Genomic DNA, 27097 nt, shown 5'->3' on the forward strand with positions numbered 1-27097 from the left:
TTATACAGGGAAAAAGAGATCACAATTTAGGAGTGGATTGTGATTGTGTTGAAATAAATTGTGATGTTCATTTTTTGGCCAGATCACCCACCTCTAACTGAGTGCCACTCAAGCCACATTGCAATGGCGATACACATCAATATATATATATGATAAATATCCTATATCTTTTATGTTCCTCCATAGTGAAGTACATCCGTGAGGTTTCCCCGCTCTTCAAGAAACCATCCCTGGTGGCTGACCTGCCATGGGACAGCATTCGCCCACAGTCACCCAGTTACAGCGGTAGTGAAGATTCCGGGTCACCCAAACACAGCAGCTCGTCCTCCTCCAAAGACAGAAAGGTCATAAGCCTAAAGATGTGCTTCATCAGCAGGAACCTCACCATGCCAGATCTGGAGAACAGGTATGATACGAGGCTGCTCAATGTTTGTGTGGATTCTGGAGAGAAATAGCTGAGCATGTGGGAGTTTAGATATGGGTGGATGTGTTTTTGTTTCACTGCTGGGTGTGTAAGAGTTTTTTTTGTCCTGTGTTCAACTTCTGTTCATTAGTTGGGAATGTTTGTTCTGTAAGAGACAATGAGCACACACAAATGCTCTTTGTGCTTGTAGGTACTAAATACATCATCAAAAAAGATCAAGGAAAAAATGTGAGAACTAGTCCGTGAAATACATGAGTGATAGGCCAACGTATGAATGTAATTATCACTGCAACCACTGCTACAATTGACTACTGTTGTAATTACGTAGTAGCATTATCAGGCCACGTTATTGTGCGGTTGTCATACCCTAGTTTCAACTTCCTCTTTGTAAGTACAGTTAGCTTAATGGGTTGTCTCAGGCTACTTTGACACTTTTTACTTATATTTCAATGAAAACAATGTATCTGTTGACAACTGAAACATATTAACACTATTCTCCTTTAAAAAAAACAGTTATTTGCTGCATTTCCAAAGTAATCTAGTGATAGTTGTAACAAGATTTCAGACAGGGAATGATAGTACTTAATGCTGCGTGATGGCTTTAAATTGCACAGATTCACAAAAATGTCAACATACAGGGCTTAGAAAAACACATGGGGTATGCCAACATTGGAAACTATCCCCACAGAAAAACTCACTCACTTAGTTGACATGTGAAAATCAACATCCTTTCATAGACACATAGTCACAGACAAACAGTGGATTAACCTCAAATTCTATATTTGATAGCATGTTTCGAGAACATTTAAAAGAATAAAATGTATTTTAAATGGTAATTACATTTATATCCCAAACACGACTTTGCAACTCGTGTCACATTCATTCACCCATTCTCACACAGATTTATACACTGATGGCACAGGCTGCCAAAGAGCGATAACGCCCTTTTTATCCAAAGTGTCCCATTCACACACACTTACACATTGATGTAACAGCCATCAGGACTATTTTGGAGTTCAAGCACACTTACAAATATCACACATATCAGACACTCTCACAAATAACAAACAACTTGCTTATTGGGCAACCCCAAAGCTTAAAAGTGTTAGCCTTAATAGTCCACCTTTGTGACTGTGATTTTTTTCCCCCACAATTTTGTTTGTTTAGTCTCTGTATGGATCTGTTGGTAAAGACCTTAAGTTTTTCCCCTTTCAGACTGTTGGAGCTTCACTCCCCAGACGGCCAGCACACGGTGGTGCTGCGCTGTAAGGACGCACCCACTGCCAACTCCTGGTTCACCGCCATCCACACCAACATTGCCGCCCTGCTGCCACAGACCCTGGCTCACATCAACGCCTACCTGGGGGCCTCATCCCCAGCCTCCACACACCCCCATCTCAAACACATCGGCTGGTTGGCTGAACAGGTATTTTCAGCTTTGTTGAGTTCAACAGCTGCATGCTATCTTATATAAGTAACAGTCCTTTTCCATTGTTAATGGGTAATTGCTAATTGCTGTTGCTAATCTTTAAATATTAGATTCTGTGCAGCATCACAGAACAGGAGGACGACAAGAATAAAACAAACTGAATTTTAAAACACTCCAACACATGAATGGTAATACAGCAAATAACAACATACAATATACAGTAAACTAGCAATGTCACTAATTATTTTTGTAGTTTTTTTAAGGTAATATCATACATCCTGGGTCATCTGGCAAAGGAAATGACACTGTAGAGTTTTCTGTTATCATCGTTAGGGATTAAAGTGCATTTTAAGTGTAGATATATGTATAGTTTAAACACAAGTTGCTCTCCAAAGGAAATGGTATCAGTGGTTTTCAGCTTAGTTTGCTGTTGCATTACTTCTCCGTCACTGCACATACCCAGACCTCAAACATTGACGCTGGCATTTCTGCTGTAAAATAACTGCAGCACACAGGAAGAGTGTGTTTTCTTGAATTAGCTTTGGTCCTACATTTAAACATGCCCATTGATAGTCACAGGGAATCAGACTCTCACTCTGAATTATAGCTTTTCACTTTGATGAAGTGTTCATTCAAGGTCAGGTTGAATGTATGGATGTCTGCCTTTGTTTATTTGGGTGACGCTCAAATAGGAAACACCAATGGAAGTTTCCGTTGCAATGTTATTTCCTGTAGAGCCCACCTACTCACCAGAGTTGCACTCACAAGCATGCTGTCTGTTTTAATGTTGCTGCTTTTCACTATAATTTCACCAACACCCAGTCACTCAGCCATGACTCAGACAAACACACACCGCCCTATTTTTACCTCAGTGCCACCGAAATCAGGTCAGACTGTCAGGATGAGCTACTTAACCCTTCTGCAGCTGCATTCACTACATAACTACACCTGCACACCGTCAAACTACATAACTACACCTGCATACTGTCAAACTACATCTCTACACCTGTATACTGTCAAACTACATAACTACACCTGCATACTGTCAAACTACATATCTACACCTGCATACTGTCAAACTACATAACGACACCTGCATACTGTCAAACTACATATCTACACCTGCATACTGTCAAACTACATAACTACACCTGCATACTGTCAAACTACATAACTACACCTGCATACTGTCAAACTACATAACTACACCTGCATACTGTCAAACTACATAACTACACATGCATACTGTCAAACTACATAACTACACCTGCATACTGTCAAACTACATAACTGCACCTGCATACTGTCAAACTACATAACTGCACCTGCATACTGTCAAACCCCATCTCTACAACTGTATACTGTCAAACTACATAACTACACCTGCATACTGTCAAACTACATCACTGCGCTTGCACACTGTCAAACTACATCACTACACCTGTACACTGTCAAACTACATCACTACACCTGCACACTGTCAAACTACATCACTACGCCTATACACTGTCAAACTACATCACTACACCTGTACACTGTCAAACTACATCTCTACACCTGTACACTGTCAAACTACATCACTACGCCTGTACACTGTCAAACTACATCACTACGCCTGTACACTGTCAAACTACATCACTACACCTGTACACTGTCAAACTACATCTCTACACCTGTATACTGTCAAACTACATAACTACACATGCATACTGTCAAACTACATAACTACACCTGCATACTGTCAAACTACATCTCTACACCTGTATACTGTCAAACTACATAACTACACCTGCATACTGTCAAACTACATATCTACACCTGCATACTGTCAAACTACATAACTACACCTGCATACTGTCAAACTACATATCTACACCTGCATACTGTCAAACTACATAACTACACCTGCATACTGTCAAACTACATAACTACACCTGCATACTGTCAAACTACATAACTACACCTGCATACTGTCAAACTACATAACTACACATGCATACTGTCAAACTACATAACTACACCTGCATACTGTCAAACTACATAACTGCCCCTGCATACTGTCAAACTACATAACTACACCTGCATACTGTCAAACTACATCTCTACAACTGTATACTGTCAAACTACATAACTACACCTGCATACTGTCAAACTATATCACTACACCTGTATACTGGAAAACTACATCACTATGCTTGTACACTGGAAAACTACATCACTACACCTGTATGATGTCATACTACATCACTACACCAATAAGATTTAAAACTCCATCAGCATAACCTACCCATTCATAAAGTGAGTACATAGGACTATACGATGGTGGAATGGAATACATCAAATAGATATAGGTTTAGAGTTAAGCTCTTTGGTAGAGTGCCCGACCCCTGTAGCCACTCTGAGTTCTTATTGTAGTGGCACAGGTTTGATTCCAGCCTGGGCCCCATTGCTATTTTACTGTTAGTGAGTGCATAATAAAGGGTTTATTAACCTCAATAAGGCATTGTATTGCATTAACCTAATAAATCAACAAAAAATTAAAGGGGGACATTAAAGGGGAAATACTAAATTTCAAACTCATTAAATGTGTTTGTAATGCTATTATGAATAATTATGAGAAAATCAGGGCTTTTACTAACATTTTTTAGCATAACTGTTAACTTGTTTCTAATAAATGCTTATAAATGTCTATAATCTGACAATAATTAATTACGGAGCACCACAAGAGTCACAGAAACAGTAATAAACATTTATAGATACCTAATTGTATAGTAAAAAATTACATATATTAATTTCATTTGCAAATGTATTAGTCTGAAGACTAAATTACAAAATAAGTGTTTCATATTTTACTGGGAAATTAAGAAGAAGAAACAATATAAGAAATTGTAATAACAATTTAAAAATTTAATATTATTCCATCAAATTAAAAATTGGATAGATTAATACATTTTTATTAATGGCCATTTTTCTTGTACAGTTAGTTTTCGATTGATTCAACTGTTATTGCCTGCATACTTATTACCTGTTAACTTGATGCAAAGTGACACGTGCTCTGGGATATAAATTACAGTATTGCTGCCTTTGAGTAGTAGATTTACAGTAAACCCAATGATAGAAATAATTGCAGAATGTTACATTTGTAAACAAAACATGACATACAAAATGTCATTTTGAGATTTTACATTGTTTTGATCAGTTTAACCTATTAGCACTGTAATTTTGTCCTCCTTCAGGTCCAGCTGGAAGGTGGACGGCAGCAGTACAAGCCAGTTGTGATAGCTCTCACGGAAAAGGACATCCTGCTGTTTGAGTCGGTGCCATGGAATAGAGAGTCCTGGTCCATACCTCTGCTCACACACCCATTGCTGGCCACAAGGTAAAGACAACAGACAGCAGCGTGACCCTACTAAGGTCACAGTCAGCCAGAATGATCAAATCATACCTAACTGGTTCATTTAAATGAATTTGCATGGGACATTTAACCAGGTCAGCTGTTGATTCTGTGCAAGGTTTTAAGTTAATATATACTGTCAACATATATTCAACAAACCTTAATTTATGGTAAGTACCTGGAAGTTTACAATTTTGCTCTCGTGAAAATGAAAGTGAAACATATTGCTAGGTTATCACACAGTGGTAACCTGTTCAGTGTGCGAGGAGATGGGTTTCACATGACGCAAATGTGAGTTACGTGATTTTTCTTTCTGGGGAACTTCAGTTGGGAACCCCCGCAACTGAAAAGAAGAACAACACAGTGTTAACAGTATGTCAACACCCACAACATCCTATTGAGGAAATTCCACTTTAGAGACCAGGAGCCAACTTCAGTACACTGGTTAGGAGAAGTGAGCAATTACTTTAGAGCGATTTAGGTCAATTATGACTCCTTCTAGCATGGACTTCTGATCCATGGAAGGTTTATATTCTCCATAGATGAGAGTGAGGTGAGGGGTGTTCAGTTGGTGTCATCCACACAGCTAGATGCCACCAAATCCCACACCGTACTCTTGCAGATGCAGGTTATCTATCCGAGTTGTCTCCGAGAATGTTAAATGTGTCATTAATGTGTTTCCCTCCAGACTGGTTCATTCTGGCAACGCCCGAGGTTCTCCAGCCCAGGGTTCAGAGCTGGTATTCGCCACTCGGACAGGCACAGGGCGGGGAATCGAGTCCCACATCTTCCGAGTGGAGACCCACTGGGATCTGTCTTCATGGACACGAGCCCTCGTTCAGGGGGCGCACGCTGCCGCTGAGCTCATCAAGGAGGTCTCCATTGGTGAGTGTAGATGTGTCTGCAATTGATGGTTAGTCTGTAGTAAGAGCAAGTCATCACCAGAATGTCCTGTACATCATGTACACAAGGTTAAAGGTTCATTTATTCATCATTTTACAACACCAGGGTTGTAGGACAAAACTACTTTTAGCCCCTTTATACAACATAAGAAAACAAAAAATAAAAAAACATTTAAAAAAATGATATTGTGTGGAGGATCAGTATATACAGTATATATACACTACTCACAATAAGTTAGGGATATTGTTATTTACATGAGTGCTTTTCTTATTTGGTCTGAATTTTAATGAAATAAGTAAAAGTTCCCTTTGAGATTACTAATAATTAATGAGAAGAAACACCATTTTCATTAGTTTAATATTTATTACCCCAAAAATTTAGACAATAAAAGGATAGCCCCAAATAACAAAAATTGACAATGTCAGTAGCGGGTGTTTCCACCATTTGCTGCAATGACAGCTTGACAGCGACGTCTCATGCTCCTCACTAGCCTCATGATGTTGTTCTGAGGCAATGCGTTCCACTCCTCCACAAGTGCTACACGCAGTTCTGCCAGGTCACGTGGGGGTGGGGTACGATCATCCAGTCTCTGCTTCAGCTGGTCCCAGACATGCTCTATGGGGTTCAGATCAGGGGACATTGCTGGCCATACCATATGAGGCACTCCGACTTCCTGAAGTCGAGCTGTGACAATTCTGGCACGATGTGGTGGAGCATTATTATCCATGAACAGAAAGTTGGGGGTGTGCCGGCGGAATTGGGGGATGATGATGGGTTCTATGATGTCTCTGAGGTAAGAACGTGCAGTGACTGAGCCATCTACAATAACCAAATCTGTTTTGCGCTGACTGGTGATGCCTGCCCAGACTGTTGCACCTCCTCCACCAAAGGGAACCCTGGGGACCATGTTGACCTCGGCGTATCGCTCACCTCGCCTTCTCCAGCAACGCTGACGACCATCATTTCTGTGCAAGGTGACCCGACACTCATCAGTGAACAGGACGGTAGACCACTGCTGCATTGTCCAGGTCACATGGTCTTGTGCCCACTGCAAACGTTCACGGCTGTGTCTTGGTGTCAGTGGAGTCACCTGCAACGGTCGTCTGGCATTCAAGCCAAAGCGGTGGAGTCGGTTTCGAATGGTTTGTCTGGAAACCCTAGTACCCCTCACATCTCGTAACTGGGCCTGCAGCTGTGTGGCAGTTGCATAACGATGTCTGAGTGCATAGGTCCTGAGGTACTGGTCATCGTTGCGGTCTGTCACTCGTGGGGCTCCACTCCTGGGTCTGTCACGAACTCTGCCAGTAGTTCTGTGTCTTGATGCAAGTCTGCTGATGACACTTTGAGACACACCAAGTTCACGAGCAACATCTGACTGCCTGCCACCGACCCGAAGGCGCGCTATGGTCAGGTGGGGCTGCTCGTCCGTTAAGTGACGTTGTGTGTTCATGGCTGTTTGAATGATGAACTTGGAATGACTTACTGACAATACCAGCTTTTTATACCCACAGAATGTTGGAATTGATGCCACATTGAAAAGGGTTGTCTTTTAGTTTTTTGGTATTGACCCCAATATGTAAGGCACACTGTACACAGTGAGACCATTACCTGGAAAACACAAAATGAGGTGTGTCTATCACCCCAATACAATTGCCTCCCTATCCCAAAACTCTCCCGGAATGAAACAAACACCGTATGTATGAAATCACTGAGTCTCTCACAATATCCCTAACTTATTGTGAGTAGTGTACTATATATAGTATTTTCACAACCTGAGGTTAAGTGTTCCCCCTTACATATCCTATTAGTATCCTATATCAGCTGCAATCAGTATTTATATATTGTATGAAAAGTTTTATCTCATTTCTATATGTAATCCCTCAATGGCTCTCTGAGATGAACCCACAGAGAATTGTTACCAACTCTGCAGGACCCCCAAGTGCTACTGGGCATTTTAGCATCTCTCGGCTGATAGTTTTGGTTTTCACAGTTTAACTGTTTTGGTTCACTTGCTCTGCTCTTGCAGGCAGCTGTTTTCAATAGAAAAAAAAACCTGCACAGGACCACAAATACTGCAGTGATACTAGCTGGTGAACATAGTGGAATAGCCAGGGCGGCTGTGGCTCAGGGGGTAGAGCAAGCTTCTTGTTATCAGAAGGTTCAATTCCCCTGGTCTGCATGTCAAAGTGTCCTTGGGCAAGAAACTGAACCCCAAAACTGCTCCTGATGTTCTGGTCAGCACCTTGCATGGCAGCCACCAGCATCAGTGTATGAATGTATGAATTACTGTAAGTCGCTTAGGACAAAAGCATCTGCTAAATGCTGTAAAAGAAATGAAATGAAATATTTAGCAGCCATGAACCAGGTATTGCCCTTAAGAGTTAATGGACCGAAACAGAGCTAAAAGAAGAGTGAATATTGGAGAGAAACATAACATCCTGGCACTGTTTCTATCTGCTTTTGTGTCTTAGTTATAGACAAAATGAATGAATAAAGTTACGTTTTGTTATGTGTTACTGGTAGCTGCTACTTTGAGGTAAACTGAAAGGATCCAGTTGTCTTTGAAACAGCAACGGCAACAATAATACCACTTTCTATTTCCACTTTAAAATAACATTATGTAACCTTTTTAACTTAAGATATTAGCAACATTCGATGGTACAGTGTATTGTAATAGAGTGAATGGTGTCTCTGTCTCAGTGACTCCGCCCCCCATCACTTGCTTCTGCAATATGTAACTTTAGTGAGAGGGTGGGATCACAGTGTTACATACATGTTCGTTTCAAGACCTAACATAGTTATGATGTAATTTTGTTTGTCGTTAGCACTGTCATTGCATCTGAGAAACTGTTACAGACCTGGGATTTGTATTCACGTCAGTGGTGTTGCACAGACACTATGGGGGTGCAAATGCCAATTTCAACTAAATGTTGCTTCAAGTAAGGAACTTCCTCCACCAATCTTCCAACAACTCAGAATGATCACTGATTACAGTGTCATTCAGCAGGAAAAATGTATAAGACGTGCCAAAATGATAAAGGATATACGTTCATGTTAAATCTGGTCATTCTTGTTCGAGTGTTGATGTTTTTTCGTCACAGGAAACACCTCATTATATAGTGCAACATAGTACAACACCACAGACTACAGCCTCAGATATACCACAGAGTTGATTGAGAGCCTCAGGCGTGTTTGTCTCATGTACACCTGTTTAGATGAATGCGTGTGTGCTTGTTTTATACACCATGTGTGTTTTTTTTCCGTACACACAGATTAGTAGCAGTGTGGTGGAGTTTGGAAGAAGACCTTTGAACAGAGGATGTGGGTTCACCTTTGTGCATGAAATCATCCAACAAGTGCATGTTGAGTGGAAATGAGTTTTTAAGATAAAACTTCACAAACTAAATTTTGTATGACACTTGAGTGTTTTATTTTGAAGATAAGCACAGATCAAATATTTCCATGTGTGTAGGCCTACATACTTGGTCTGGGACAGGAAGCTCCCGACAGCAACTGGCCCGCTAGAAGTGTGCAGCTGCTCAGAAACAGCAGCTCCGAGTAGGAAAAGCAGAAGAAGGAGCCAGCACAGGGGAATGTGCTCACTCTGTGCAGAACAATAGTTGGCCGCCGGAACAGCATTGGAAAGACTTTTTTTTTCTTCTTCTTTGGTCTCCTGCTGCTACACAAACGCAGAGGCACAATTAAGGCAGTCAAGTTATAGTAACACATGGAAATGCTTGAGGATCAAATGACAGTGGAAGCGGCACCAGGCAGGATTTTTCTTTTTTTCAGCAGACCATCCAGTTCCATTCAGATGCTGTACAACCTTTTTGAGAATGATATTATTTAGGAGACATATAGTGTATGTTAACAAGGAAGCTATCAAAAATACAGAGCCCACATTGAAGTCTACAAATTGCTTCTTCAGTCCAAAACCCAAATTCTCACATTTAAGAACTTGGAATAAGTAAATCTGTGATATTTTTGCTTGAAAATGACTGAAACATTTAATTGATTATCAAAAAATCTGCAATGAATTTCCTTAAGGTTGACTTATCTATATTAACCATTTCAGCTCTACTCGCACTCGCTGAGTGGAACATTTCTCACCATGCTCACTCATACACCTGCTATTCTCCATCTCTTATCTGTCTCACCTTCTCTTTCAGGTTGCACATTGAACAGACAGGATGTTCGCCTGACACTGCACTATGAGAAGGGCTTCACTGTGACAAGGGAGCCAGCAGATCCAGCTGGAGGTGCCGTGCTTTATAGATACCCCTACGAGAAGCTCAAAATGTCTGCCGACGATGGAATACGGAACTTGTACCTTGACTTTGGGGGTCCAGAAGGAGAGATGGTAAATAAAGTCAATAATTCCAGTAATTTCTTTAATGCATTGCTTTGCCATCAAATAGCAAGTTAAGTTCTTTGAGCCTCAGATGATGTCATCAGGTTACTTGCAAAACGCCAAGCCGCAAATCAACATAATGAAGGAACTGGAACCAGAAATGTTCTGGTAATTTATCTTTATCAGTGGCCTAGATTATTAACTAAATAACACAATTGTACTTACTTTATATTAATTGATTAACAAATAGTTTGACGATTATAAGTTATTCTGGCAAAGCGTAAGTGAGAAACTGTCAGAGTGACTATGCCACAGCTTATCTCAGTTTTTAAGATACACATGATGTCGTAATCTCAGCTCAATCACAGAAGTGCAACTACAAACACTAAAGAACCTTTTGTTAAAACATAAAGCTGACATCAGCAGAGCATTCAGAACCAATGTTCACCCTAACCTCGTACTTTGAGATCATTTATTACAATGCCCCCACACTAACACTGTTTCATTGGATTGTCCTTGAAATTATGGAGATTTTCTAGCAAAATATTTTTACTAATTATTATTTTTCATAGACAAAATCATTTTTAGATTGATCAACAATCAGCAGAATAATTACTTTCTGTAAATGATAATTAATAGGGTAAGGGGTTGCAGACAATCGATGAATGGATTGTAGTTTTTTTTTTATGTCACCCTTGATAGTTCCACTAGGGGGCACCAAAGTCACCAGTTTCGAATGTTAAAGGTGAACTCCACTGATTTTACCTGTTAAAGTGTGCTAACTGTTCTTGGGGAGTTAAACTGCATATGCGGAAAAAAAAGCCTTATACAAAACATTTCATGGCTTCAGAGGAAGCTTTGGGTCTCTGAGACTTACATCTGCAATGCGTGTGTGCCTGACAGGAACTTCATGCTGCATTCAGGTGCACCTCAGAAAACTATACATCAATGGCCATGATGGTTGTTAAAAATAGGAAAGTTTCATATTTTTTAAAACTTTTTTATTTTTAGTAATCAGAAGTTAAAATCTTAAAATATGTCATTAATGTCTTCACATGTATATTGTAACCAGACATTTCTGAATTGGATCAAACTAGATCAAACAGAGTCAGACAGTGAATCAAATCAGGAACTTGGGAATTGGAATTGTATGATTTGGGAAATCAGAGGCGATACCTAGTTCTAGTAATTAATGAACATATGCAAATATGCTTTCTCTGAAAATTTACACTGTCTCTGGCAGTCTGGTAGAATAACACAAAACTCATGACACCACCCAAAGTTGCTGTCCATTGTTAATGTCGCTATATTTTGAGGATGTGTGGCATGCAAGGTGAGGCCACAGTTATTATATTTTTGTCTGGAAGACAGAATTACCAAATGTATCTGTAAAACAACAAATAACTCTTGCTGCAATAATAATGACAGGCTGGAATCAGAACAACTGATCGTATAATATGGTGTCTATACATATAACTTCATAAATTTAAAGATTGGATTTAGTGTTAAGTTACTATAAATTAGGAAGCTTACAGATGAAGGGAAGGTTACAACAGAAAATTTACTGTAATGTACTCACTTCCCTTTACTGTTGTTTTTCTCCTCCTTTCCTACCTCACTTCCTCCCTCCCTCCATCCTCCAGGTATTTGACCTCCACTCGGGTCCAAAGCCGGTAGTGTTTGTTCTCCACTCCTTCTTGTCAGCCAAGCTCACTCGCATGGGCCTTCTGACGTGAAACAACCAACAACAGCAGTGTGGATGAGAGGATGGGCCCAGTCACAGCAGGGAGGGTGAAGATGCTCCCAAAATGCTGGCAAAATACTGGCAATTATTTTTTTGTTTTGTTTTGTTGTTTTTTTTAATGTCGTTTGGTTTTCTTCAACTTCTCCATTCACTGCTGAAGTTAGGTCCTGAAGTGGCACTGCAGGGGAGATTTAACCCAGGAGCCATGTTGTTGATTGTCTCAAAAATGTGCCTTCTCTTCCAGCTTCTCCTAAATCTCTTGCAGTCATAGAGTGCTGCAGGGATGATGTATTTTCGTAGGCTAACACAGAAGTAAGCATCGCCTTGGTTCCCTCAACAGAAACCCATAGGATTGTTCACCTGGATCTCGGATTATTGCAAAAAAACAAGGTCTGTGATAAACACACGTTTATGATACGTAAACATTCTGTTCAGCAAGATAATCTCCACAAATGGACGCCACTTTTAAGATTTTTAAGTGCAAATGCAATCGCCAGAAGTAAAAAGCTAATGTTACGCTATAAACAAACTACATCATGGTCAAATGACTTGAATGTCAGGACCACTGAGCTTCCTACTACACTGTACTATACACACTTTACTATAAATTGATCAATGTAGAAGCTGTAAAGTTAGAGTGTGTCTGTACAGATGGAGTAGTGAGTAGATGAGTCTCCATGTTCAGCAGAATGATGTTTAACTTCTGTGGTCTTATTTAGCCATTTGTTGGCAACCACCTTTTTTAGACGCTCTAAATTCACATGTGGGGTATTTACTTACAGTGTTTTATGTTAAAGAATAAAACAAGAAAATCTCTTAAGCTTGTGTTAACCAAAGACCTTTTTCTAATGCATTTAACTGAGTTCAAATTGAAAAAAAGCCCACTGACTTAGAGACGAGGGAACTGGAAGTAAGACATGCTAACTTATTTCCTGGTTTTTAGGACTCATCCCTGCAGCACTTTGCTGCAATGCCAGGTAAAAGGAAGCAACACATTGCTTGAAGTCATGAATCAAACATTTCCATGTGGTAATGTGTCACATTTCATCATGATTATCTAATATGATGTAAAATCCAAAAAACAAGAAAAAGGAGAAGCTAAAACAAGCAGGGATGCTGCGATGTGTGTATGAGATTCCATTTGTGGACTTCAAGCAGAGTGTTAGTGAAATATATTCAGGAAAGGGAGGATTCTTTAAGACAATTAATACACAGCTGAGCACAGATTGGTGATCACTCCCTGTTTTTACTCTCTGCCTATCATTCCATGACAGCCTTCCAACTGATGTTTATAATGTATTTGTTTATGTCTACATGAGTCAGAATGCAGTTAGAGATTGTGCGAATGAATCTGTGTGTGTGTGTGTGTGTGTGTGTGTGTGTGTGTGTGTGTGCGCGTGTGCGTGTGTGTGAGAGAGTGTGTCTGTCTGTCTATACTACACGCTTCTGTTGGCTTGATAGTGTGCCTGCTGTCTGACAGACTAACCTTTTAGCACATTCTCCTAAGCTGCCGTTGTAATCAGGATTGCCAACTGTGCCTTTATTCCATGTAGACGACGACACTCTTTGAAATGTTTCCTTTTTTTTTTTTATTTCACACAATAAGAGAGTGTTAAGCTTTCGACATGCGTGAGCAATAGTATTACTCTTATAGTGTACACTATGTTATTTTGTCCTTTGTTTTTAAAAGTGTATATCTCATGATTGCATGACTTCCTCACATTGAACTGCGTATCTGATGATGACGGTGTGTTACCTCCCGTCTTTGGCCTACACTACCACATCTCCGTCTATCACTGCATTCCAATTTGCTTGAGATGACTTGTCCCTTGTTTCCTTCCCTAAGGTAGCATCTCTCTGACTTAGGACTTAAACGAGCTTGTTTTGAAGTGAGCCATCACATGACAGAGATACAAATGTATTTTAAAAATCCCAAATGGTAACAGTCAAAGACATTGTACCTATACAAAGCCCTGCAGTAAAAAAAAAATGATGCCACTGTTTGTCATTTAGCTTATTACAGTCTTTTGCTTCCAATTTAGTTGTAAAAAGCTTTTTTTAAGTTTGAGAAGATAATCTTTAACTCAGTCTCCACCTACTGGCTTTCTTTTGAGCTCTCAGGCTCATCTCTTGGTCTTTGCTCAGTTGTCATGGAGATGGAAGTATGGAAATTTAACGTGCGTGATAATAGATGTTCATATTTTCAGGAAATTGTGTCCCTGTCTCTGTTGGAAGATGTTTTCGGCTGGCCTCTTTGTTCTTCCCACAACTGACCTCTGACCCCTTCCCATTCGACGTCGTGACTGGGTTTGGACCAAATTTAAAGGAAAAAAAATTCTTAGAATTGGAATGAAATAAATGTCAACCATGTTCTTGCCCTTTACCGCCTAAGAATAAAAGAAAAGTTCAAATCAAATGCAAAAGTTGGCTAAAAGTACCCTAATCTCAATAAAACATGTTGCATATTTTTTTATCATGACCAGTTGTTTAACCTGTTTCAAACTGTGTCTCAGCTGGTGTTTGTTCAGCTCTGTTTCTGAGCTGCAGCTGTCTGGGATGCACTTTAACAGACTGTACTACCTCTGATGCTCTCTTAGATTTAAGAGCATCTTTAAGTTTGCAAGTAGGAGTGAAAGTGAAGGACATTTACGTTTATCCCATATCCTGAGTGCAGAATTTCACTTTTAACAGAGTGCCCCCCCCCTGTGTTGACAGACAGTCCTTGCTGTTTTAATGACGCAGTGTAAGTGAGGCCACGGTGTGAGAACTGAGCAAACTAAATTCACAAATGGATACTGTGAGTTACAGTGCAAAGCTCTCGAAACGGCTCGTAAATGGTTATTTGTCAAACTACAATTCCCAAGTTTAAGAATAAACTTTCAAGCTCCAAAGAAAGTTTATTAGAGCTAAAATCCCACAGCAGATCTTGTGATTTCTGTCGATAGTAAATGCCATCAAAATTAGTTATCTAAATCCTCTCCTCTTCAGCTTGTCTGTTCAGTCCAGTGCCTGTTTTGAAGCTTGACTCTTTAATGAATTCAACATGACTGTAATTTTCAGAACCTTCAGTTGGTTTATAGTACATGTTGCTAAAGTGATCCTTCAGTAGAGCCTGTGTTCTTTTGGGCCTCTAATACTGAAGCATTGTGTCCACTGACTGTGCAACACAGGAAAACAAGATAACCCTTCTGTCCTCGGATAAGGAACACAATCATCAGTCTGAATGACCTTTGTTCTATTTTGGACTCTGATGTCCTTGTGATGGTTTGAACAACCCTATTTGGCTCTTTTATAAAAGTGAAAATATGTTATCATATAGTTCCTATAGCTATTTAGCTCTTTTTCAAGCTGTAGTTGATTAGTGGCTGTGGTAAAAAAAAAAAAAAAAAAAGAAAGCAGCAGAAAACATCATGTGTTAAGTTCTCCTGCAACATTTGTGAAACAATAGTGAAGTGTTGCTCTCTATCATCCTCTCTGCAGAAGTCCTAAACAGCCCGTGGACACCATATTATTTCCTAAATCTTCCTGTGACGAGTTATGTCTGTCTTTATCACAAGAGGGCAGAGGTTGTTTTCCAGGGATAACGAGATAATTTTGTCGAGATCCCCATGCAATGAACTTGTTTGTGCTTATCATCCCAATGCAACATTTTTGTTTTGAGGAAACAAGCAATATATATTACCCATGGCTGTTAAGGGCTACCGTAACCTCTGATTTACCATGCTGATTACTTTTCTCTGATCAACCTTCAACAAGCGACAAGGCCGTCCCTGTTTGAGCTCGATGCACTAACCAATCAAACCCCTTTAAATCTGTGAATGTACACCTCCTTTCCTCTTCCAGATGATTATTGTTAACTTCCTTTCTCTTTTTGTCCTGAAATAATTGCTATCCTGTCTATGTAAAGTGATGCTTCAAAGACAGGGTTATGAACCAAAGGTAATATCTGTGGCAGCTTGCGTCCAACACAATCATTGAACTGAAAGGTCACAAAAGGATAAAGTGCTGCTGCAATAACCTGTCATATGCAAAGTATTTTAGACTTCCTTCCAAGACATAGTAGACAATGTATGATAGCAATGTAATAATCTCAAATGTAAATACATACCAATAAAACTGTTACAAATGACATAAGTTGTTTTGTGGTTTGTTGTAAAGATTTAGATGAATAAAGACAAGATAATCTTATTTGCTGTGTTTGATTGTTGGGGTGCACACATGTTTATTTCCTGGCTTATTATGAGCCTGCCTTATTTTTTGGCGGAGCATTGCTATAGCACTGATTTAACCGCTAGGTGGCAGCAGCTGCGATCTATTTAGATATCTGCCACTGTCAAGTTGCTCATTTTAGCCATACGACCGAAAAATATCAATAAGAATAAATGTAAAATTATGTACAGAGAAAATCATAGCCTTAACATATTCTCTATTGAGCGGGTGAATATGTTTATTCTGTCATTTTAACAGCGAATGTCATATGTGTAATGTAGAATAGAAATCTAAATGATATATATATATATATATATATACTGTATGTGTCTGGCACATGTTTGTCTTTCGCTGTTCTATTCTGAAATCTCTAACCGGAAGTTGTGTTTGTATCAGCTAGCTTGTCGGTTTACGCAGTGTTCGTTGCTGTGGTTTTGTTAGGTCGGACAGAGCTGTCATATTTGCAAGCTAACGTACTAGCAATTGTCTTGTCATGTCAAGAGCAATCTGTCCCTTCACAACGTAGGGCTGTGAACGAGTTCATTTCTTCACATATCTACCTTTGGGTAAGGTTAGAGGATATAAGTCTGGGCAGAGAGCAGAAGAGTGAGATGAAATGACAACGTCAACTTTACAGGTAGGCTAATATGAGCAAGCTAACGTTAGCCTGCTACAACTGTAACTAACGCTAAATAACTTGGCTTTACCCAGAGCAGCTCGAATGGAAGCTAACTTGATAGCAAAACAGCTGATGATAAAGCCTGCTAACGTTGTTAGCAAGACAGTTAAGTTAACTGAGCCAGCGAACAGTGTTACCATTGCGTTGTCTTGAAATTAACTGATTCTGACGTTACTGTTGTAGCTATCCAAATAATTGAACTGAATTAAAAACATATTAACGAATTCATGTTTAGCTGTTGATATGTGGATTGTTAACTAACGTGAACCCAAATGTTTATAATAGCACCAGCCGCTATCTCAGCGTTAGCTGGGCTGTGGCTCCTGCTCGCAAACAGTTGGCATATAAAAAACAAGAAATATTTCAGTCTGTTTTGATGATTTTATTGTAGAATCGGATAAACTAATAGGATCCAATTACATCATGTTAGCTGTATAACTGTGCTTTGTTTTGGTTGAAGCTCCATTGTTGACATGTGCAGACTGATATGAGGATGGTTAACATGCATGCATCCCCAGCCTCTGTTTAGTCTCCACCTCCAATCCATCTCACATCTACCTCTGTCTGTATTCTGACTGTATTCCCTGCATCTGTTGCAGAAAGCGATTGATCTTGTGACCAAAGCCACAGAGGAAGACAAGGCAAAGAATTATGAGGAGGCCTTGCGTCTTTACCAGCATGCTGTGGAATATTTCCTACATGCCATCAAATGTGAGTACTGCAGCCTGATAGGTAGTTGATGTAGCCTAACACCCCTCTGTTGGTGAGAACACATTGGGGGGTTTCATTAACATTGCTGTTTCCTTTCTTTAGATGAGGCCCACAGTGACAAGGCAAAGGAGAGTATACGAGCAAAGTGTATGCAGTACCTGGACCGAGCGGAGAAACTCAAGGACTATCTGAAAAATAAAGACAAACAGGGCAAAAAGCCTGTTAAAGAGGCACAAAGCAATGACAAGTATGTCGTGCCCCCCCCCCAAAAAAAAAATAAATAAATAAATAAATAAACAAACAAACAAACATGTTCAGTTCTGCTTTACTGTATTTGTGTCCGGTCTAGGAGTGATAGTGACAGCGAGGGTGAAAACCCAGAGAAGAAGAAACTGCAGGAGCAACTTATGGGTAAGCAGATATGAATTTAGATCAGTTGATATGTTGTTTGTGATATTAATTCAGCGTGGTCCTCTGTCACAATAAATGTACAATTTGACTTATTTTGTGTAGGTGAATAAATCTGCACTGCTTTTACATGTAGGGATCTTCACAGAAAGTGACTGTAATGATACATTTTGATCAAATGTAACTTTGATGTATTTATGTTAAATAAAAGTAATTATTTATATATTTTTTATTTTGTTGTAGTAGTAGTAGTACTAGGCTCGGTGGTGTCTTTTTTGTGCCAGGGCTGTAGATAGACCTTCAAAGTGTTTCTTCTGATTGCATTTCAAAGATGGACCTGTGTTCTCAATTATGCTCTGCCCTCTGTGTGACCAGGGGCTATTGTAATGGAGAAGCCAAATGTCAGGTGGAACGATGTGGCTGGACTGGAGGGAGCTAAGGAAGCTCTGAAGGAAGCTGTAATCCTGCCCATCAAATTCCCTCACCTCTTCACAGGTCCTGTGGTATTTTAGAAATTACAGATGTGTACTGTGAATATGTATGTCCAATGTAGATAGTATAGTACTGTGAAAATAATGGGTAAATATAGAGCCAAAAAATAAGTAGATTTGATCCACTAATTATTGTTTGGTAACAAATTGATATTCAGTGACTCAGTCATTAGGTAAAGACACCAGCTGGGTCTAGCCTCTCAAATGTGAGGTTTTGCTACTCTTTGTTTTTACCTCATTTTGATAATTTCGTGTTTTGTCAGTGCAAGTTGAATCTCTCGGATTTTCGATGTTGAATCTGACAAAACACAACTCAAAATACACAATATACTGTAAACCTCAATATACCCAATATTTTTTCTACCAAATACATGATATCAATATTGCAACAATATAATCAGAATGTTTTTTTGATAAATGATCATCAGTAATGAGATATATATATATTGAGTAAGTAGATAAAAACATGGATCAAAACAAGTAGAAGTGGTAGCTGGTAATTTCACAAAATGACATCACAGTATTGCACCCTTAAAAAAACAGGAAATGACAACACTTATGTCATATGATCATATAATGATGTCCCATATCAAAGACGATATATAGTCTTTTATCAAGACATCAATATAATATCACTATATTACACAGCCTTAATTTGATGTATATTGATTTCTGTTTACTTTCGCTTTAGAGATAAAAAAAAAAAAAAAGACGAACTGACAGATAAATCAGCTGCAGTCTTTATTCAGTTTCACTGCTTATTAGTTCACTTAAGGAGTTTTGAAATAACTGTCTGATATCTTCTTCACATTATCCTCTGTAATGGGTGTTGTACTTCTGTTCTTTTAGCATAAGGTTCCCATCCTTTTTGTCTGACTATAAGTTGGTACAGCAATTGAAGTTCATGTTAACCTCCATGACTGTTTTAGTGACTGGTTATGCTGGAAAGCTAGACCAGGCTGTTGAACAGCACCCCAGTAGGACAACATGTTACCAAACTGACTTGTGGTCTCTGTGTTGACAGGCAAGCGGACTCCTTGGAGAGGCATCCTTCTGTTTGGTCCTCCAGGGACGGGGAAGTCCTACCTGGCGAAGGCTGTGGCCACTGAGGCCAATAACTCCACCTTCTTCTCTGTGTCCTCCTCAGACCTCATGTCCAAGTGGCTAGGAGAGAGTGAGAAGTACGTCTCTTCCTCAGGAAGTTGTACTTTAGATAGGCAACAGCTGCCGTACAGAAATATATAAGAACTTGTATAAAACTGAGATATTAATTTTTGTAGCTGTTTTCAGAATCAGAATCCCATTATTACTCCCACAAACAGAGAAACTTGTTTGTCACAGCAGCCAATGGACAGTTCAATGTAACAATGAATAATAATGATAGTAAAAAATAAACAATATAATAAAAAGAGGTAAGAAGAACAGCTGGAGCAGAAATAGAAATATAATCGTGTATACATAATATGTAGAAATATAAACAGTGTGGGCAGTGTATTGTTATTAATGAATAATTAATATGAGCATGAAAATTGCCCAGTTAGTGCAAACCAAAATGAGAAATTAGTTATATATACAGTTTTTGCTGCAGTTAAGTGCACAGTGAGGTCTACTGGGAGCAGTGCTGGTTGTACAGTCTGACCGCAGCAGGAGGGAAGGACCTGTGATACCTCTCCTTCACACACTTGCAGTCTATCAGTCAATTACTGAAGGAGCTGCTCAGTGCTGTGATAGTGACCTGAGGGGGTTGGACTCCTTCACCAGCAAAGATTGTCCCGTCTCAATGTCCGTCCCTGGATGTTCAACTGTGTGCAGGGTAGCTAGAGTGGTCGTGTCTCCGTCTATCTCATATTTTCCATCTGTCCCTGTTTCTCTCAGACTGGTGAAGAACTTATTTGACCTGGCTCGCCAGCACAAACCTTCAATCATCTTCATCGATGAGGTGGACTCGCTGTGCGGCTCAAGGAATGAGAATGAGAGCGAGGCTGCCCGCCGCATCAAGACAGAGTTCTTGGTCCAGATGCAAGGTGGGCCAAATGAGAATGACAAGAGTGACCTGAAGTGTAGAATATGCACTATCTAATCAAATCTACAGTATAAGTAACAAAAGAAAACTAGAAAGTTATTGTAAAATATGCAAAAAACGCTTTCCTGACACTGAAGCAGAGTTGACCAAAGCTCTCTGGTTTTGCAGGTGTGGGAAACAACAACGATGGAATCTTAGTGCTGGGAGCCACCAACATCCCCTGGGTGCTGGACGCTGCCATCCGTAGAAGGTCAGTTGGTTTTATAAATGGAGTCATTCATAATAACCTAATTTCTAACTAAGGAGAGGCAAATTCATCTTGGAAATACATTTTAATGTAGCTATATAAAAATATGATGCCCCATTCTAACAGGTAGGTGTAAGATTGAAGTTTTAAGTTATGCCTGAGATTAATCTGTATCAGATAAAACACTTAAAATGTTAGTAAAGCATAAATTCTGTCCTCAAATTTAAATCAAGTTCAAACTAGGCTTAGTTTGAATGTACGCGTAGCTAGTACTGCCCAATGCTGATTCCAAAATTTGGGACACTGTATAAAACATAATTGAATCAGTAGTTGATAATTTACTAATTCCTGTTTCACATGTACTCAATTAAGAACAGTACAGAGACAATATATTCAATGTTTTACTTCTTCGCCTTCATTGATTTTTGTAAATATATGCTTATTCTGAATTTTATATTAGCAACATGTTTCTGACAAGTTTTAGAATGCTCCAAAACTACTGGCTAATGTTTTAGTAATTCAAAAGATAATATGTTTGTTTAGTGGTTTCTGACATTTTTTATGCAAAAATGTAAAATATATGCTAATGCTAGGTTCTTCAATGTGAGGATTTGCTGCTTTCCTCTGTCATTTACGATGGTAAATGAAAAGTGTCTGGGTTTTGGAATGTTGGTTTGACAAAAGAAAACGTCACTTTATATGCCATCTCCTTAGCCCAGCTTCACTTGATTTGACTCGGCACAGCAGCCCAGGGATTTGCATTTCTACCATAACTGGGCTACCTGATGGAAGTGTGTCTTAAGACAATGACATGCTTGTCTCAATCCCCACAGTGCTATCAAAAAATCAGTGCCAGCAGAGTGGCTCCTCTGATTCAGTTACAAACATGTTTTATTTCCTATAAATTATTCACAATAAAAGCCCAACATTATACAGGTGTCTGCAGGTCCTCATATATGACAAAGTGGTTTAAATCGACTTAAAATTACTCATATGTATTCAAAAAGTAATACTAATAGTAGTGGATAGAAATGTTTCATTTGATTGAGGGTTAAGTGCACAAAATAATCTGAATGGGATTTAATTGTGTACCTTTTTCGACTCCCGGCCTGGGTCGCTTTGCTGCATGTCACTCCCCCTCTCTCTCCCTGTTTCCTGTCACCCTATTCAGCTTTACTATCAATAAAGCCATAAAAAGGCCAAAGGAAAAAAAATAAAAATTGGCTACCTTTTACCATAACAATTGTTAATTGGACCTATACCCTTGAAGGAAAATAAACACGACTGGGCTCTCTTTGGTCTAACATTTAGCCCAACACAGCATATACAAGCTCTGAGGTACACCTGAAACAAACACATTGTTCATGTAATCTATGCTGTTAGACTGAATAACCTCTGTTGTGTGTCAGATTTGAGAAGCGTATCTACATCCCTCTCCCAGAGGAGCCAGCTCGGGCTCAGATGTTTCGTCTCCATCTGGGCAACACACCACACAGCCTGAGCGAGGCTGACCTGCGGCAGCTTGCCCGCAAAACAGATGGCTACTCCGGCGCCGACATCAGCATCATCGTGCGGGACGCGCTCATGCAGCCCGTTAGGAAGGTCCAGTCTGCTACGCACTTCAAAAAGGTGACCTCATTAGAAACCCGAGGAAAAAATTAGGTCAAATCTTCAGAAGCCTATGTCAGTCCAATCCCTGTTTTGGTTCATAGTTTGTTGTTGTTTTCTTGTTCATGCTCCTGCAGGTTCGCGGTCCATCCCGAAGCAACAACCAGGTGATGGTGGATGACCTCTTGACTCCATGTTCCCCTGGTGACCCTGCAGCTGTAGAGATGACCTGGATGGACGTGCCTAGTGATAAGCTACTGGAGCCCATAGTCTGCATGGTGAGAAACATACAAAGATGATCTTTCTAAAAATACTGCAGCTCTTCATTCCAGATCTCAGTTTAATGGTCCCTCCAGTGGCACATTGCTTCTATAGATAACTAATTTCTCATTTTGCTTTGCACGAACTGGGCGATTTTCATACTCATATTTATTATTCATTAATAACAAAACACTGCCCAAACTGTTTATAATTACACTGTTTAGATTTGTACATATTATGTATAGAAGAGTCTATTTCTATTTCTTACATTTTTATTATATTGTTTATTTTTTACTAGTATTAAGCGTTATATTGAACTGTCCCTTTGGCTGCTGTGATGCACAAATGTCCCTGTTTGAGGGATTAATGAAGGAATTCTGATTCTGAACAAGATAGGAACGTTCACTAAAACTGGACTTTTATTTAAAAATATTAGATTACACACAACTAAATACAAAAAATAATAGCCTATAAATATGCGTTATTATACACAATTAGAGCTATGTAGGGTGCACAAGTGTGGGAAACAGATCGATTTCTCTACATTTGTCTAGTTAAAGATATTTAAGCGTTATGTGTGAAACTCCCTTCACAGCAATCAATAAATCATGTATAGTTTAGTTGTAGTAAGTAAAATTTGAATCTGTTTTAGTTCTGCTACATCTTTTTTAGACATTTGAGTCTTGATGATGCAATGAGGAGTCTGGGAAAAGAAGTTCAATGAAGAATCTGAAAAATTCAGTATTGGTGGCTGCTGCAGGGCTTTAAAAAGCCCATACAAACGCCTCCTTAAGCCCGTATGAAAAGTCTTGACAGGCTACCTGTCTGTCTACGTGTGATGCTGCCTGCCTGCTGTCACTCTGCCCATGTACTCATTGACTGGAGTGTTCCGCAGGGCTGGGCAGATTGAATGCTAAAGCTATTAGCCAGCTAGTGGCACAAGAATGACAGAGATGATGTTCAGAAGCTAACTCGGTAGAACACAGTCCCTGAGTCAAAGAATACAGCAGCAACAGCCTTATTCACTGGCTCACCCAGTTGGCACAAAGCACACACCTACAGCAGTGAACAGTTACTGTTTTTGCCTGGTAGCCTTTTCTGACTGAGGTATGTTCATTATCGCTATTTTGCTTGGGATTATATGATTGTGACATTTAACAGAGTTGTTGATTTATGGATTTATTAGATAAAAAAGTGCTAAGAGGCCTTGTGTAATCTATCTAACTTGAAGCTAACACATATATTTATTTATTTATTTATTTATTTATGTTGTTTGTTTCGGACATGTCAATTCATAAGCATCACATTTCATCATTGTTCAAATAATACAACACACATGGCCGAAAGGGAAAAGCGGGAGAAGCCAAAGCTTATCAAGTCCCGTAGATATGTATCTACCTGCTGGCCAGTATGGGGTACAGGACAGTCAATTCAGCAGCTTATGGCTCTGAAGGAAGCCTAGAAGGGCTGTATGAGTGGGATTTATTTGGGTGAATACTTGGTTTCTCCAGCCTTACCAACCTCAGCTTCAGCAGCATAAACATCTTTGCTGTGAAAGTGTACATGAACATCAGTCAGGTGGTAAACTGGATGAAGAAACATTTTAATATAAAAAACAATGACAAAACTGACTTGAATCTCTTTTTCCTTTGCAGTCAGACATGCTGCGCTCTCTGTCCACCACGCGTCCCACAGTCAACACTGAAGATCTGCTGAAGGTCAAGAAGTTCACAGAGGACTTTGGGATGGAGGGCTGAGAGACAGAGCTCCATCTTAACCTGTCCCACCTCTCCCCTGTCTACCAGAAGGGTCAAACTGTCCCCATCAACACTCACCCCACCCAGTAACTGCTGTACCATCCTATAGGCTTCCATCTCTCAGCTGAGCGCTTGGTTCACTGCCTCTTATGGATTTCAAAATAAATCACTGGTCTGTTGGAACAACGAAAGAAATCCGGGCCAGTATTTTTGAATTCTCGGATAAAGTTGACCAAATGCTACAATAGAACATTTTGGTGTGATTTAGTAGTTGGACAATAGAGCCCTCGTCTTTCCCCCATTTCTGTTCCAAAGCAGCCGCTACAGCATATTCACTACAAGAACTTCTCATCTAACCTGCATCGTTGTGAGGAAAGCTGAATTTGAATCTGAACTGACTGAAGTTTGTCCCTCTCTGAGCCGATTCTATCTGACTGAATGACTGTATATTTGTTGCCGTCGTGCACTTGGAACGCAATGAAGGACAGTGATGTTTGAAGAAGACACAAAATAAGAAGATAGTTCTCCTGCCAGGCATGTGAGTGTGTGGATGCATCTAAGTGTTTTTATTAAAACGTGTGTGTTAATATATTTGTCTATATGTTGAGGGCCCTGTTATTTTGTTATCTGATGAAGAGTTAAATTAATTGATGATCGCTGCTGCCTCCATGTCCCACTGCAGCTCTCTATGTGTCTGCGTCAGGCCCGTACCTCAGTGCCAGCAGCAGTCTGAGCAAAGCTTCCATATTCAATATTTATAATATAAGAGATGTGCTTGATCGAGAGCCGAACATTTAATCAGTCAAAAAAATTTTAAAAAGAAAACCTCCTTGTTAACCCTCTTGTTGCTCTTGAGTGATGAGTCTCACTATGAGGCAATTTTTGTAACTATTCTGGAGCTTCTGGTCATACTACATGATCTTCCTCAGCAGATGGAGTTTGCGTCCTGTTCAAATTTCCAATTTTGGGGGACTTTTGTTGATGTAGGCTTAAAAGCTGAGGTTTGAAGTTTACATCTGACCTTGAAAACAACAGGTGGTCCATTAAGAAACAGTTCTGGAGGTTTCAGTTGTATAACGTGATGTGTGTGACCACAGTTCATAAGTCAGCTCAGGGGTAGAGCTGGTGTCTTGTTATCATAAGGTTGCTGGTTCAATTCCCCTGGTCTGCATGTCAATGTGTCCTTGTGCAAGATACTGAACCCCAAACACTTGTACTGTGATTTCTTTCTTTTTGGATTTGCTTTTATTGAAGTTCGTGTTTAGCAGTCCGTTCAGCTTTGATTGTGTCGGTACTGAACATACCGAGTTAAAGAGAATCCATCCAGCACATCTCTTTATAACTTTGATTTTGTTGTTTGCCCTGGCATTCATTGTTCAACAAATCTACAGAACACTTTATACAACATGTTTGATCTCACCTGACATGTAACTTGACTTAGTAGAGATACAGTATGTTTACACTTGAAGTATTATAACTTTTGTTGATGTTTCATTAAGGAGCTCCAATGAATGTCCTGTGGTTTTTTTTTTCCCTTTTGAAGGCAAATATACACACCAGGTTTTACTCTGAAGCAGACACTTCCATGTTGTTTCATGGCTTGCTCTTCTTTTCAAGCTCATATGGTGTTTATCCTGTTGTCAGCTAACATAGGGAATAGGGAACGCTCGCCATGCTAGCTAATAAGAAGCAGGATCACACAGTTAGCCATTCTGAATGGCTCTCTGGGGTTGTCGGGCTAACTCAGTGATGGGACTTCTTGTGTTTAGCTCAGTGCTGTGTGTCTGTGGAGGTACATACTTGTGTGGTGGGAGATCAGTTATTGACGTCCTTGTAAGGGAAATTAACCTGCCACTGGCAATGTAACCATTACTACTAATTTGTCCTGCATTAATAAAAACTGACATTTCAGATGAAAAGAGACAAAGTTTTTGTTTTGACATGTTTATTATTTTGAATAGCTGCAAGTTTTAGACAAATGTACAGGCTCTACAGTAACATTTTCAGTATCTATCAGTCATGTTCTCTACCTCTTTATTGACAGCTAGATCATTAATCAGATAGCAGTGTACAGAAGTGTCCAAAAGTCTCACATCACTCATCTTTTTAACATAATTATTTGTAAAGAAAAATGTTATCACATTTGAAACAAATGCAAGCTACAACTATTTTTGACTTGTGGTCTCAGACTTCTTGACACTCCTGTTTAATTGTCCCAATATGTGCAGATATGGAAACCTGTTTTAGAGATAATACTGCAGAAAAAGGTGCTTGAGGTTATTAAGAATGATTGAGTTCCCAGTGAATTTGACTGTTTCTATGCACAGATGTCATTTTATATACATTTCATTTTTGAACAGTAAAATGTATAATCACATACACTTGTCACAAGTGTTTGCTAACCACATTTGAAGGATATACATATATATATATATATATCATATATATATATATATAT

The 27097-nt window shown here is 39.5% G+C and overlaps 2 protein-coding genes across 2 annotated transcripts in view; both read left to right on the forward strand.

The window, feature by feature from the left end:
* Nucleotides 1–16374, forward strand: part of sntb2 (syntrophin, beta 2) — a 35825-nt gene extending 19451 nt beyond the window's left edge. Inside the window, exons 2-7 of the mRNA XM_030425996.1 lie at nucleotides 187–406; nucleotides 1640–1850; nucleotides 5090–5232; nucleotides 5936–6132; nucleotides 10320–10510; nucleotides 12145–16374. Coding sequence (XP_030281856.1) covers nucleotides 187–406; nucleotides 1640–1850; nucleotides 5090–5232; nucleotides 5936–6132; nucleotides 10320–10510; nucleotides 12145–12237 — 1055 coding nt within the window. The 3' untranslated portion in view covers nucleotides 12238–16374. The remainder of the gene's footprint in view (nucleotides 1–186; nucleotides 407–1639; nucleotides 1851–5089; nucleotides 5233–5935; nucleotides 6133–10319; nucleotides 10511–12144) is intronic.
* A 457-nt stretch (nucleotides 16375–16831) lies between these two features.
* On the forward strand, nucleotides 16832–26562 carry vps4a (vacuolar protein sorting 4 homolog A). The gene is made up of 11 exons (XM_030426286.1): nucleotides 16832–17091; nucleotides 17733–17844; nucleotides 17947–18091; nucleotides 18194–18255; nucleotides 18628–18747; nucleotides 19768–19924; nucleotides 20619–20767; nucleotides 20935–21016; nucleotides 22423–22642; nucleotides 22759–22899; nucleotides 24538–26562. Exons 1-11 carry the CDS (start codon nucleotides 17071–17073, stop codon nucleotides 24637–24639), a joined length of 1311 nt encoding a protein of 436 aa, XP_030282146.1. The 5' UTR covers nucleotides 16832–17070; the 3' UTR covers nucleotides 24640–26562.
* The last annotated feature ends 535 nt before the right edge of the window (nucleotides 26563–27097 follow it).

This window comes from Sparus aurata, chromosome 8, assembly GCF_900880675.1.
Source record: "Sparus aurata chromosome 8, fSpaAur1.1, whole genome shotgun sequence".
Lineage (NCBI taxonomy): Eukaryota > Metazoa > Chordata > Actinopteri > Spariformes > Sparidae > Sparus > Sparus aurata.